The sequence below is a fragment of the Chelonia mydas genome, chromosome 6, assembly GCF_015237465.2.
Source record: "Chelonia mydas isolate rCheMyd1 chromosome 6, rCheMyd1.pri.v2, whole genome shotgun sequence".
In the NCBI taxonomy this organism is placed as follows: domain Eukaryota; kingdom Metazoa; phylum Chordata; order Testudines; family Cheloniidae; genus Chelonia; species Chelonia mydas.
This window is the reverse complement of record NC_051246.2, coordinates 111,706,746-111,719,832: the sequence shown is the minus strand read 5'-3', so window position 1 is coordinate 111,719,832 and position 13,087 is coordinate 111,706,746. Positions and strand designations below refer to the sequence as shown.

Sequence of the window (13,087 nt, the reverse complement as noted above, 5' to 3'; positions counted from 1 at the left end):
TGATGGACCTATCCTTCTTGAACTTATCTAATTCTTTTTTTAACTCAGTTATACTTTTAGCCTTCACAGCATCCCCTAGCAATGAGTTCCACTGGTTGACTGTGCATTGTATGAAAAAGTGCATCCTTATGTTTATTTTAAGCCTACTGCCTATTAATTTCATTGGGTGACCCCTGGATCTTGGGTTACGTGAAGGAGTAAACAGTCACTTTCTCCACACCATTTATGATTTTAGAGACTTCTATCATATTCCACTTTAGTCGTCTCTTTTCTAAGATGAGCAGTACCAGTATTTCTAACCTCTCCTCATATGGAAGCTGTTCCATACCCCAGTTATTTTTGTTGCCCTTCTCTGTACTTTTTCCAATTCTAATAAGTCTTTTTTGAGATGGGGTGACCAAAATTTCACAGTATTCAAGGTGTGTGCATACCATGGATCTATATAGTGGCATTATATGTTCTGTCTTATTATCTATTTCCTTGTGGTTCCTAACATTGTTAGCTCTATTGACTGCTGCTGCACATAAAACAGATGTTTTGAGATAACTATCTGCCATGACTCCAAGATCCCTTTCATGAGTGGTAACAGCTAATTTAGACCCAATAATTTTGTATGCATAGTTGGGATTGTGTTTTCCCATGTGCATTACCGTGCATTGATCGACACTGAATTTAATCTGCCATTTTCTTGCCCAATCACACAGTTTGAGAGACCCCTTTGTAGATCTTTGCAGTCAGCTTTTGACTCAACTATCCTGAGCAATTTTGTATTATCTGCAAACTTTACCTCTCACTGTTTACAGTAATGTTTCTTCTAAGGCAGTTTTAAGGATTGGTTACGATACACAATGAAATGTGAATCGGTCATAGATTTTTAACATTTGTGCAGAAAATTATCTTAGAATTCTAACTGTGCTAAAATGGGTAAGTTTTCTGCTGGTGATAAAGTCAAGTTGAAAGACCAGACAAAAGTATGTAGATTTGTTGTTTGTTCTCCTGTGTGCTTAGGAGCCCTAATCATGGACCAGGACCCCATTGTGCTAGGTATAGTATAAACAAAACAAAAAGCATGTGCCTGCCCCAAGGAGCTTATGATTGTTAAAAGTAGATTGCTTAGAGGAAATGTAGAAAACCCTTCAGGATTCACTAACTCAGACTACAAGAGACCATTTACAGCCAGTTACATGAACTTCAGCAGTACTCATCTGCCAATTAAAGAAAGCAGATGGCGGTTCACAAAATGGTCAAATAGTAGCCATCTAATTAGGTAAATCCTTCCCCTTCAATGATAGCCAGAGATTAAATGAAAAATTTGGTTTAAACATGGTAACTTCATTCCACCTTCTTCTCTCCGTAACGTCTTTGTTATAAAGCAGAGTAGAGATTAGTAGGTGAATTGCTTTTCTCTGTTTATTTTGTAATTCTATGTCTACTTTATTATTTCTTTAGACTAGGTGTCTTTGAAACACTAAATTTGCATTTATATTTCATAAACATTCTATAACTGTATATCTGGACACATGATATAGTGTAGTGTTATCTTTGTACTATATATAAGCAATACAATGAAAGGCTCTCTGTATTTGCTATAGTCAAATCATACCACAAAGAGAAATTTCTGACCAGTCTAGTCAACGGCCTTATATAGCAGCTCCGTTAGGGCAAAGGTATCGACAGCTTTGAAAATGTTTTGTAACTTTTAGAAGTGTAGAAACTACAAAATGGAACAGGCAGAAGTCTAGAAAACCACTGTTCAAGATTTTATAGCACTTAATCTAGTCTTCTTGCTGATCACAATTCTAAGGCGTTGGATAAGACAGGAAAGAATGAAACAAGTTTAGAAAAGAGACTACTAAGAGGGGATATGATAGTGATCTATAAAATTATGAAAGGGGGGGGAGGGAGTGTTATTTTCCCTTTCCCACAATACAAAAACCAGGCATCACCCTATGAAATTAACAGGCAGCAGGTTTAACACTGTCAAGGTTCCTCCCCCAGTCTGAACTCTAGGGTACAGATGTGGGGACCTGCACGAAAAACCTCCTAAGCTTATCTTTACCAGCTTAGGTCAAAACTTCCCCAAGGTACAAAATATTCCACCCTTTGTCCTTGGACTGGCCGCTACCACCACCAAACAAATACTGGTTACTGGGGAAGAGCTGTTTGGACACGTCTTTCCCCCCAAAATACTTCCCAAAACCTTGCACCCCACTTTCTGGACAAGGTTTGGTAAAAAGCCTCACCAATTTGCCTAGGTGACTACAGACCCAGACCCTTGGATCTTAAGAACAATGAACCATCCTCCCAACACTTGCACCCCCCCTTTCCAGGGAAATGTTGGATAAAAAGCCTCACCAATTTGCATAGGTGACCACAGACCCAAACCCTTGGATCTGAGAACAATGAAAAAAGCATTCAGTTTTCTTACAAGAAGACTTTTAATAGAAATAGAAGTAAATAGAAATAAAGAAATCCCCCCTGTAAAATCAGGATGGTAGATACCTTACAGGGTAATTAGATTCAAAACATAGAGAACCCCTCTAGGCAAAACCCTAAGTTACAAAAAAGATACACAGACAGAAATAGTTATTCTATTCAGCACAATTCTTTTCTCAGCCATTTAAAGAAATCATAATCTAACATGTACCTCGCTAGATTACTTACTAAAAGTTCTAAGACTCCATTCCTGGTCTATCCCCGGCAAAGACAGAATATAGACAGACCCACAGACCCTTTGTTTCTCTCCCTCCTCCCAGCTTTTGAAAGTATCTTGTCTCCTCATTGGTCATTTTGGTCAGGTGCCAGCGAGGTTACCTTTAGCTTCTTAACCCTTTACAGGTGAGAGGAGTTTCTCTCTGGCCAGGAGGGATTTTAAAGGGGTTTACCCTTCCCTTTATATTTATGACAAACACAAACAAGAGGAAGTACTTTTTCACACAACTCAAAATTAACTTTTGGATCTCATTGTCATGGGATGTGTGATGGCCAAAAGTATAACTGGGTGGCGAAAAAAAACAAAAAAACAAAACAGATAACTAGGTAAGTTCATGGAGGATAGGTCCATTGATGGCTATTAGCTAAGATGGTCAGGGATGCAACCTCATGCTGCCAGAAGCTGGGAGGGGAAGACAGGGTTGGATCACCCCAACTGCCTTGTTCTGTACACTTCCCCTGAAGCTCTAGTACTGGCCACTGTCAGAGAGAGGATACTGGGCTAGATGGACCATTAGTCTGACCCAGTACGGCAATTTTTATGTTCTTAAATTCAGACTTTTTTAGGTCCTCCATCTATCATCTTTTCAGAAAGGAAAGTGTTGAAGTTCCTTGATTTTCAAGGCAGATTGCTAAATTATCACATTTAAAAAGTTATGATTGACTGTTTTACCTGTGCAGGTGGCTCAATCATTATCCACGCAGGAAGCATCAAACTTGGGTTTAGAGGCTGAGTTCCTACACGGAAGTAAACGCCGCCACTAGTATCACAGGCCCAGATGTGCTGATTTCCACATGCCAAACTGGTCAATTTTATAGCTCCTAATGATGAAGAAAGAGACTGTTAAAAAAGATAATGCCAAATTATTAATTCAACTAATAATCTCCACTGTAGAATTTGAAGTTTAATTTTACAGAAATATTTCTAAAAAACTAACAAACAGTCAGAGAAGTTATCAGTATAATCGAGAACATTTGCATACAACTCCAGCCTAACTATAAAGCAAATGGGGGGAAAATTAAGATCTCATTTACATTTCATGCATTTATTCTAGTGATTTTTTCTCATCTGTCTAAAACGGCCTATTTCATGCAGTATCCTGCCATTGATCAACAACATTTTGACAGTGCATAATATTCTATCGCTGCTGCTAGAGAACACTGCAATTCAAATGATTATCGTCACCAGGGAGTAAGAGGCAGAAACCATATGAAATATAGTTTTTTTCTATGCTTAGAGAGAGAAACTCTCATGCGACCTAAAGTGAACTCTCTTCTGTAGCTAGTCATGCTTATAGAATCTTAATGGTCTAGGTCTATAAATACATGTCAGCAATGAACATAGTAAATGTTACCAGAAAATGCAAAGGGTGGGTTAACATTTCAAGGTTAACATGCCTTCATTACTTGTGTTGAGTATAAAACCTATTTGAAAAGTGTCTCCCTATTTGTGTCACACAACTTCCTTATTTTATAGTGGTCACAAGAAAACTCCTATCAATGCTTTAATCCTACGTAAAAACAAGCAACATGAAGGCATACAGCTCTGAAACAAGTGTGTTCCAGAGTTCTTAATTTTATTCTCTCTTTTACAACCGGATTACAAATACCCATCAAATTAAGCTGTGAAATGTCTGTGATTTACAAGGATGGGAAAGAAAGCCTATATGATACTGTAGACTGAAATGCTGTGATCTTGAGAATTCTTACTCTTTTATTCATTTACTTTTAAAAACATCCATACTATCCTTTACAGTTAACATTTGGATTTTTTTCTAATGTTAGGAAGGCATGCACAATGTTAAGTAGTGGAAGAGATGAACTAACAATGCTGTTAGGCTGTATACTGAATGCTTCGGTCAGATGCCAAACTAAAGAATCTGAGAATAAATCTCACTGGTTTATTAAATGTTCACTGTTTGGGATACCTGTTATTGGACATAATGTTCACTTGGGGGAAGTGAAATCTGGCAACCAACTCTTCATAAAGCACATCACATAATAAAGTTGCATCTTCTAATCAAAGTGAAAAGTATCCCTTAAATTGTATGCGTATAGCATTTATCTGAGTACAGATTCTACAAGCTTTTAGCAATACATTGTAGAAAAAAAGACACTAGCTCTATACAGCTTTAACTTTTAGTTTGTTATAATGGTGAATGGATTCATTCCTATATCAAGACTATTTGGTATTTAACTGTTTTTGCTTATTGGCTCAAAGGAAAGATTTTACGGCTTATTTCTAAACTCCTTTATTTTAAAAATAATCAGAGTTCAAAATTCTATAGCAAGGAGCACAAATTTCTACAGCAGTTAGAGGTCTGACATACAGCTACAAAGTTACTATTTAAATAAAGCCTCATTACTCCTTGCAGCACAAAGTATGTCTGACAGCAATAGTTTTATGAGAGAGAAGATGGGTAAGGTAATATATTTATTGGACCAACTTCTGTTGGTGAAAAAGACAAAACTTTCAAATTCTAGAGAGCTGAAGAATAAATAAAAGATATTACCTCTCCCACCTTGTCTCTCTCATTCTGGGACCAACATGGCTACAACACTACAAACAGTAATAGTTTTGTCACGTGATATCTCAGCTGTTTAAATGTTTTGATCCAAATAAGCATCAGCTCACTCAAACATGGAGTCATATGTCACTTACATGGCATTGCTGGTATTACTAACCTCTAAAGTAGAATATGACATTCCAAAATACAAACATTACGTAAACATTTTCAGCTTTTTTTTTTTCCTCCCCTCTTATTGCTTTTACCTTAGGGAAAGGTCATGCTAACCACCATTCATCCACAAAAGAGGACAGAGGTATCTCTATGCGTGATTCAGATACATTGTTTATTGTTGAATTGTAAAGGTCATTCTACTGTATTTAGAAACCTTGACACTGATAGTGTAAACCTTAATCAAAACAATTTACCAGATACTATTCTACAGTACATAGTATAGGGACTGGAGAAAGGTGAAACTGACATAATACAAAATATTTCAGCATTTATTCTGGGAACATGCTCATCCAATTCCAAAGTCTGCATCTCTTTTTACAACAGTTATATGAATGTTTCAAGACAGTTTACCACTTTTAAAACTTTTCCAGGAATAAAATTTGGCATCAAGATTTGACAATAATTATTTTATTATAGTTATTAAATTTCTTGGGCCACAATGTAACAAGCTAAAGACCTGATTCAATAAATCACTGCATGTGGATGCATTGCTGTGCCTGCACAGAGCCCCACTGACTGCAGAGATGGACCTGAATACATTAAATTGAAGGACTGTGTCCCAAAATGGTAACAAGATGATGTAAGATGTTTTATTGCACCAATCAGCTACGGTCAATGATTTTTTTGCCTTTTCCCCCTCCCAATGGATAAATGATCTGTAACAGAATCATTTCTTAATCCAGTGGTCACCAACCGGTCGATCACGATCGACTGGCCAATCCTAGAGGATCTCCCAGTCGATCACGATCTCTGGCGGTGTAGTGGGGCTGCTGCTAAGGCAGGCTCTCTGCCTGCCAGCCCAGCCCCACACCACACCACTCCTAGAAGTGGCCAGTGTGGCTCCACAGGCAGGGGTACAGGGGTCTCCCTCCACATGCTGCCCCTTTCTGCAAGCACTGCCCCCACAGCTCCCACTGGCCGGGAATGGGGAGCTGCGGCCATGCGGAGCTGTGGGGGCGGTGCTTGCAGAGAGGGGCAACACGTGGAGCCACATGCCCCCCGTCCCTCTCCCACAGGGGCCGCAGGGGGACGTTGTCCCCTTCCGGGAGTGGCGTGGGGCCGGGGTAGGCAGGGTGCCTGCCTTAGCTGAGCTATGCTGCATTGCCAACTGGTAGCTGCCGGAGGTAAGTGCTGCCCGGCGGGAGGCTACACCCCAGGCCCTCCCGGAGCCAGCACCCCGAACCCTTGCCCCAGCCCAGAGCCAGCACCCCGTACCACCTCCTGCACCCCAACCCTCTGCCCCAGCCCTGACCCCCTCCAAGAGCCAGCACCCTGTATCCCCTCCTGCACCCCAACACTCTGCCCCAGCCCAGAGCTCCCTCCTACACCCAAACTCCCTCCCAGAGCTTTCATCCAGCACTCTCCCCTGCACCCCAAACCCCACCCCAAGCTCAGCCCAGAGCCCCCTCCCACACTGCAAACCCCTCAGTCCCAGGCCAGAGCTCGCACCCTCTCCCAAACCTCAACCCCCTACCTGAGCTCGGTGAAAGTGAGTGAGGGTATGGGAGAGCAAGCGACGGAGAGGAGGGGATGGAGTGAACGGGACAGGGCTTTGGAGAAGGGGTGGGGTAGATCTTGGGTTGCCCTTAAATTCAAAAAGTGATCTTGGGCTTAAAAAGGTTGGAGACCACTGTCTTAATCCTTAAACTGTATGTCAACTATTTGGGAATACTGTTTATAGAAATCAATACTAGAAGGTATTTATGGTAATTTGAGTCAGTTAACCCACATATAGTGCATTACAACTATTGTAAGATACACTACAATAACATCTATAATTCACTGTAAAGATATAACTAATCAAACTTTCTATGCAGCCACCAATGTATGTCAAGAAAGAAAAATACCAGTTTAAATACTCCTGACCCATCATGAGAGTTCCTGTAGTCTTTTCAGGAGTTTACATATTGTAGCAATGACTGAAATGACTCCCAGCTCATAAGCCAATTTACATTTTAGTGTCCATTCTCTAGCCCTCTCCCTGCTCACTGGCTCCCAAAGACAGGTTGCTCATGCTAGAGAATTATTTGCTTAGTATAGTCTGGAGTCTTCTACTTCAAACCTCCCTGATCCCCCACCACCACCACCACATGATTTACATCTAATATGTCATTTAAGTCCTGGATATCTGAGAAGTAAGAAATGTACCAAAACAGATCGAGTGCAGCGTGGGCTACTGTATGTAGCAACAGAGTGGGACTGAGGAGACTTAAGTTCTATTCCAAGCTCTGCTCCAAGTCTGCTGGGTGATCTTGGGCAAGTTACTTCACCACTGTGTCTCAGTTTCCCTTTCAGTAAAGGGAGGATAGTGATACTTACCCCTCCTTTGTAAAGTGCTCGACATTTACTGACGGAAAAGCTATAACAGCTAGGTATTAACCATGAAATTGAAATATCACCACCTAGACTGCTAGAAAATAATAATCATGACTACAAAAGTGGTCCAAGCCCTGCTAGGCAAGTGAGGGAGCCTGTTAGTGACCTCACTCATGAACCAGAGAATGTGCAACAGCCTGAGAGGCATTCAAATTTAAGACATCTTGGCAGCTGGTAGCCAGTCCAATTTAAAAAAAAAAAAAAAAAAAAAAAGTCATATTCCAGGCTGAAAACTTGAAGCTTTAAACATGGACAATGTTTTTTCTGTGCATAATTTATGACTGATTTTTTTTAATATGAAGATTAAAAATGTTAACTGTTTATATAATTATGTTATAGAAAATGAAGTCTGCTGCTTATGTTTGCCTAGCTTAAAACCAGCTGAACCAATTTTGATCCAACTTTAAAAAAATTCACCTTTGATCTTATGCCAAATGCAGAAAATTTCGTCCCAAAGGAAATGTGAAGTTAAGAGCCAATTTGGAAGTGATGTTAGAAAGGACTTCATTCAATTATGTCACTTTTGAATGAATCAATTCACTTGTCTCCAGGAGACTTGCATACAATATAGTGTGGCAGCTAATGAACAGTGCACAACATTAAAGACTTTAGGACAGGAAGTAAAGACATAGCCAACTGAGAGAGACTATCAAAGAAATATACATGTAGAATAAATTGGCTAAACTGCTAAGCAGCCAGGATACCCCACTGCTTATGGAGAGTGTCATATTGGGAGAATGTTTTAATGACCACAAGCAGTCAAGGACTAGGATTTTATGTCTTATCCAACCAAAGACAGCAACTTCAGCAGCACTACATTCCCCCAATGTCATGCTGAGGCATAAGTTCAGTATCAACTTGAACAGAAGACCACCACCAACTGAATCACTAGTGCTGCTTTCTGAAACAGGTTTCCTTGAAGGACTCCCACCCAAGTACTGACTGCTTTGCCCGACAAGATCAGACAGACATAAAAACAAAACAAAAAATACCCTTTACAAAATACCATCAAGTGAACAGTGAACACTTAATACTACCTTCATAGCAAAAGGCTATCTAAAAGCATGCCAGCTATTGGAAAACCCTGGGATTTTTTCTGACATTTGATAAAGTTGGAAAATTCTACATCTTTACTAATACAGCAGTTATTTTCAGGTGTTATTAAATTCAATAAATCTTAAAATTTAAATTGGTATTCGCAAAGCCAATGAAAAATGCAGCAGAATTATTTTTAAAAACCTAAAAAGAAAAGGAGTACTTGCGGCACCGCGAAAGCTTATGCTCAAATAAATTGGTTAGTCTCTAAGGTGCCACAAGTACTCCTTTTCTTTTTGGGGATACAGACTAACACGGCTGCTACTCTGAAACCTTTATAAAACCTGTTTGCTTAAAAATAAGTTGAGTCTTTTCGCTTACCACAAAAAGCCATACCTAGCTGAGAAAGGTCCAGTTTTGTCCAGTGCATCCCAGCTGGGCAACTTGGTGAAAGTGTTCGGATAAAGATCTGTCCTTGTTTATCCAAACCCCATATGGCATCCTGGCAGGCTGAATAACACACCATTTCAGCATCAGGCGGTAGCTGAACTGAAGAAGGATGGAACTGAGGATTCTGATCACTGACACAAAACAGATCCTTGTTGCTTTGGCATAGCCACAGAAAGCTTCCTATGGAGAGAACGTGTGTGTTATTGTTAAAATCACTCTTAATCCACTCTCTAAAACTTACATAGTTGCTTCACTCTGTTTTTAAATGCGCTCAGCACTTAATGGTAAACTATCAGTCTTCTGAAACGTATTCTTGGGTCAAGATTTTCTAACCTAAATTCCTAGATTTAGGCATCTAAAATAAGTGGCCTGATTTTCAGAAGTGTTGAGTATTTAACACTTTATTTGAGAGTAAAAATTAGTGTTTTTACATATCCACACCCACACCCCTGAGACCACTTCTTTCTGTCGTCCTACATTGCTTGCAATCTCTTCTCCCAAATTCAATTGCTGCTTTGGTTTTTCCCCTGTATGATATTAGCACTTGTTCAAAACCAGATGCTCCTGCCTAAGCAAAAGTTGCTAAACAGGCCTATCCTAAACAAAGGAATGTGTGTGTTTACCTCAATTTACATATAAGTAGTAAACAGGTCCTCAAGATAGCAGGAGGAGGAGAAGGCAGGAAACAGAATAATTTGCATTTTAGTGAACAAGTGGGAGACCAAAGAGCACAGAACCTCCTTCACCACCAGACTGCATGTTGCCTTCCTCACTGTTTGGATAAACTTTACTTTGAGGGGTAACCTTCAGAATAATCCACTTCAAAGGTTCATTGGACTATAGAAGAAAGTGGCAGAAAACCAAGTTTTCTCTTTCACCCAAGACAACAAAGGTGCACTTTTGGGCCTCTGGGAGTGATCCTGACCAAGGAGTGGATCAGTCACCATCTTGCTGGAAGACTGTGGGTGAAGGAGGCCATCTTAAACAAAGCCTTGAACAAAAACATGCTAGGTTAAATTTTAGACGCATGTTTTCATTTTTATTTGCTGGTAACGATTCTCTCTCATACATGAACACACTTAAAATCCTACCTTCTTTCATTAATAAACTTGCTTTATTTTAAATCTAAACCAATCCAGTGCTTTATTTAAACTGAAGTGTTTGGTAACTCCAGTTAAAGCAGAAAACTCTTGAATATTGACTCCTTAAAGGGACAATGGACCTTAATATCCCTCTGACTGTTCCAGGACAGGGCTGGACATTTCAGAACTTATGTTTCTGGGAAAAGCTGGGGCTGGGGAGTCACTATGCCAGTTGTTAACCAAGGCTGGTGGAAGCCAGTGGTAATCTGTGGTATTGCAGACAGGTTCTAGGATAGGCCTCCATCCTCCATTTTTCTTTTGGGTTAAGTAGTAATGGGAGTAAAAACCCTTCCCCATGTTGTGGAGGACCTTGTTCCACAGCACTTAAGTGTAGAAGACAGTTTACTTGTTAGAAGGTGCCCATGAAAAGGGTCCCTGAACAGGGACGAGGAGGGAGGGAAGTAAAGGGAATCAAGTAGCCCGTGTGTATGATTTCTAGGGTTCACTTGTCAGTGATGATGGAAGACCACGTTGAGTAAAAGGGAGTCAGACAATCCCTGAAACGGAAGATGGATGGTGTCATCAGCTCTGTAGAGTGGGGAAGTTCATTCAGATCCTTGACCAAGCCCTCAAATTTGTTGCTTTGAGTATTAAGATTAAGTAACCGAACTGGTAAGCTAAAACTATGCTAGTAAACAATTTTAACGTTAAGTGAGCTAACTTCATGACACTTCTGGGAACGCCATCTCAGGATGGTTGAAAAGGAACTGAGGGGGTCAGGTTGTGTGCATGCTAGATGAGGTGTCAATGGTGCTGCAAGACTGGGATCGTGCATGCTGAAATTCTCCAGTCAAAGGCACTGAGATGCACCAACACCTGAAGTGGAGTATCTCTGGGCATCACTTGAAAAACACAAACCAACCAACCAACCACAATTTGCACCATGGCAGTTTTCTGCTTGATATACAGTAAACTGCAAATTACAGCTTACTTTGTCTACTGGTGGCTGGTCATGAATGGCGGAAACTGAGGCAAATACAGATAAGGCCTTAAGCACCTTAAATATTTCAGAAGTGTTTCCTTAACATGAATCCACCCACCTGCCTAACAATATATTGGACAGATTACTTTCAAAATGTATGCAACTAAGGGAAAGTTTATATGTTTTTTAGAGAAGTTACATTTATGCTTTAAAAATAAAATAGAATAATAGTTTTTTTCAGTCCCAGAGACAAAGAGGAAAGATGTGGTTAAGGCACTGGACCTAGAATCAGGAAATCTGGAGTTCCATTCCCAGTTCTAAACACAGGATCTTGATTGATTTGGAGCAAGTTATTCTCTCTCTCTCTCTGTTTCTCCTTCTCTAAAATGGAGATATTTCTTTCTCACAGGAGTGGTGGTGAGGCTCAGTTTATATCGGTGATGCTGTGGTGAAAGTATATAAATAAAATACTTTTAAGAAACCACCCTATTTTATTTTTATGCCATGCTGCAGTCTTCCAGTGACGATGATGGCAAAAACTGAAGGGGGTGTCAGTTCACTCGCTGGAGAGCGTTACTGACTCCAATAACCTAATAGGTTAGGCTACCTAGCCTCTTTCCCTCTAACTGGGTGGTGCTGCTTTAAATGAATCGACTTCCCTAGCACCGAAGAGTCATCATTAGCCGCAAGTGTACAGATTAGAAACCCAATATAAAATATGGTATTGAGGGCCAAAATTAGAATAAGAACAAATATGGTAAAATCCAAATGGTTGATGAGAAAATGTGAATTACTAAATTTCTCCCATCTTCATCCATTAAAGCACCTCAGTGGGATTTGTGGATTCATCTTGTACGACACCAATGTATGGAAAGTGTCTAGCATATTGTGGCACCACACGACATAATAAATAAATAGGTCAGTACAAAATCTCGAGTCCTCAAATTGAGTTTTGCTACCAAGCCTCCACTCCCCCTACCTCCCTGCCGATCTTTGGTGGTAGACCTACTGATCCCACCAACTCCTTAGCATCTATGCACACCACATCCATTACAGCTATATTTGTTTTTCCCTCCACATTTAGTGGCTCAGCACCCCTCCAAATGAGGGATATATAACTTCAAAAAGACACTAAACACTTTATTCCTTGCATGAGCCAGTAAGGATGCTCAAAAAGCAGCACACCTTACTCAAGGCCATTCCACTGCAGTCCCACCATGATTTATCTCCAATAACTTAGACAGCAGGAAATTCTAGCTTGTTCCAAAAATATGGGATTTCTGCACACCAATAGACAAAAACTCTGGATTAGTTCTGCATTATGGAACCTGTTAGTATCATTTCAGCTATCAACTCTAATGCATGAAGTCAGTTTAATTATGGTATAAGCTTATATTGAAGATTCACTAACCTTCTTTAGTTGGAGCTGTGGAAGCTAACACAAAAGCCCATTTTGTGGCAGAAACAGTACCTCGAGGCACAATATTATTCCAATATGTTCCTGAAAAAGAGAGCAAAACACTCACCGCCATGAATCACACACTTTGCAACTTAAATGTTATGACAAAGTCTTTTGTTAGAAATATTTTTTAAAAGTTCTGAGGATTTCTGTTATAATCAACTATTAAATTTATTTGTTCTAATCAATATCTGATATTGCCGTGGCCAAAACACATTATAAAACCAAATGACTATTTATTAAGATTGAT

The 13,087-nt window shown here is 39.9% G+C and overlaps 1 protein-coding gene across 7 annotated transcripts in view; it reads right to left on the bottom strand.

The window, feature by feature from the left end:
* The window catches only part of TECPR2 (tectonin beta-propeller repeat containing 2), a 64,985-nt gene that overhangs the window by 14,717 nt on the left and 37,181 nt on the right, over positions 1 to 13,087 (bottom strand). For 5 of the 7 annotated variants that reach the window (XM_043549911.1, XM_027825343.3, XM_037900981.1 and 2 more), the window contains 3 exons: positions 12,790 to 12,879; positions 9,246 to 9,494; positions 3,386 to 3,534 (listed from right to left, as the gene is read on the bottom strand). In XM_043549911.1, coding sequence (XP_043405846.1) covers positions 3,386 to 3,534; positions 9,246 to 9,494; positions 12,790 to 12,879 — 488 coding nt within the window. The remainder of the gene's footprint in view (positions 1 to 3,385; positions 3,535 to 9,245; positions 9,495 to 12,789; positions 12,880 to 13,087) is intronic. The other 2 variants (XM_037900979.2, XM_043549913.1) reach the window with 1 other exon arrangement.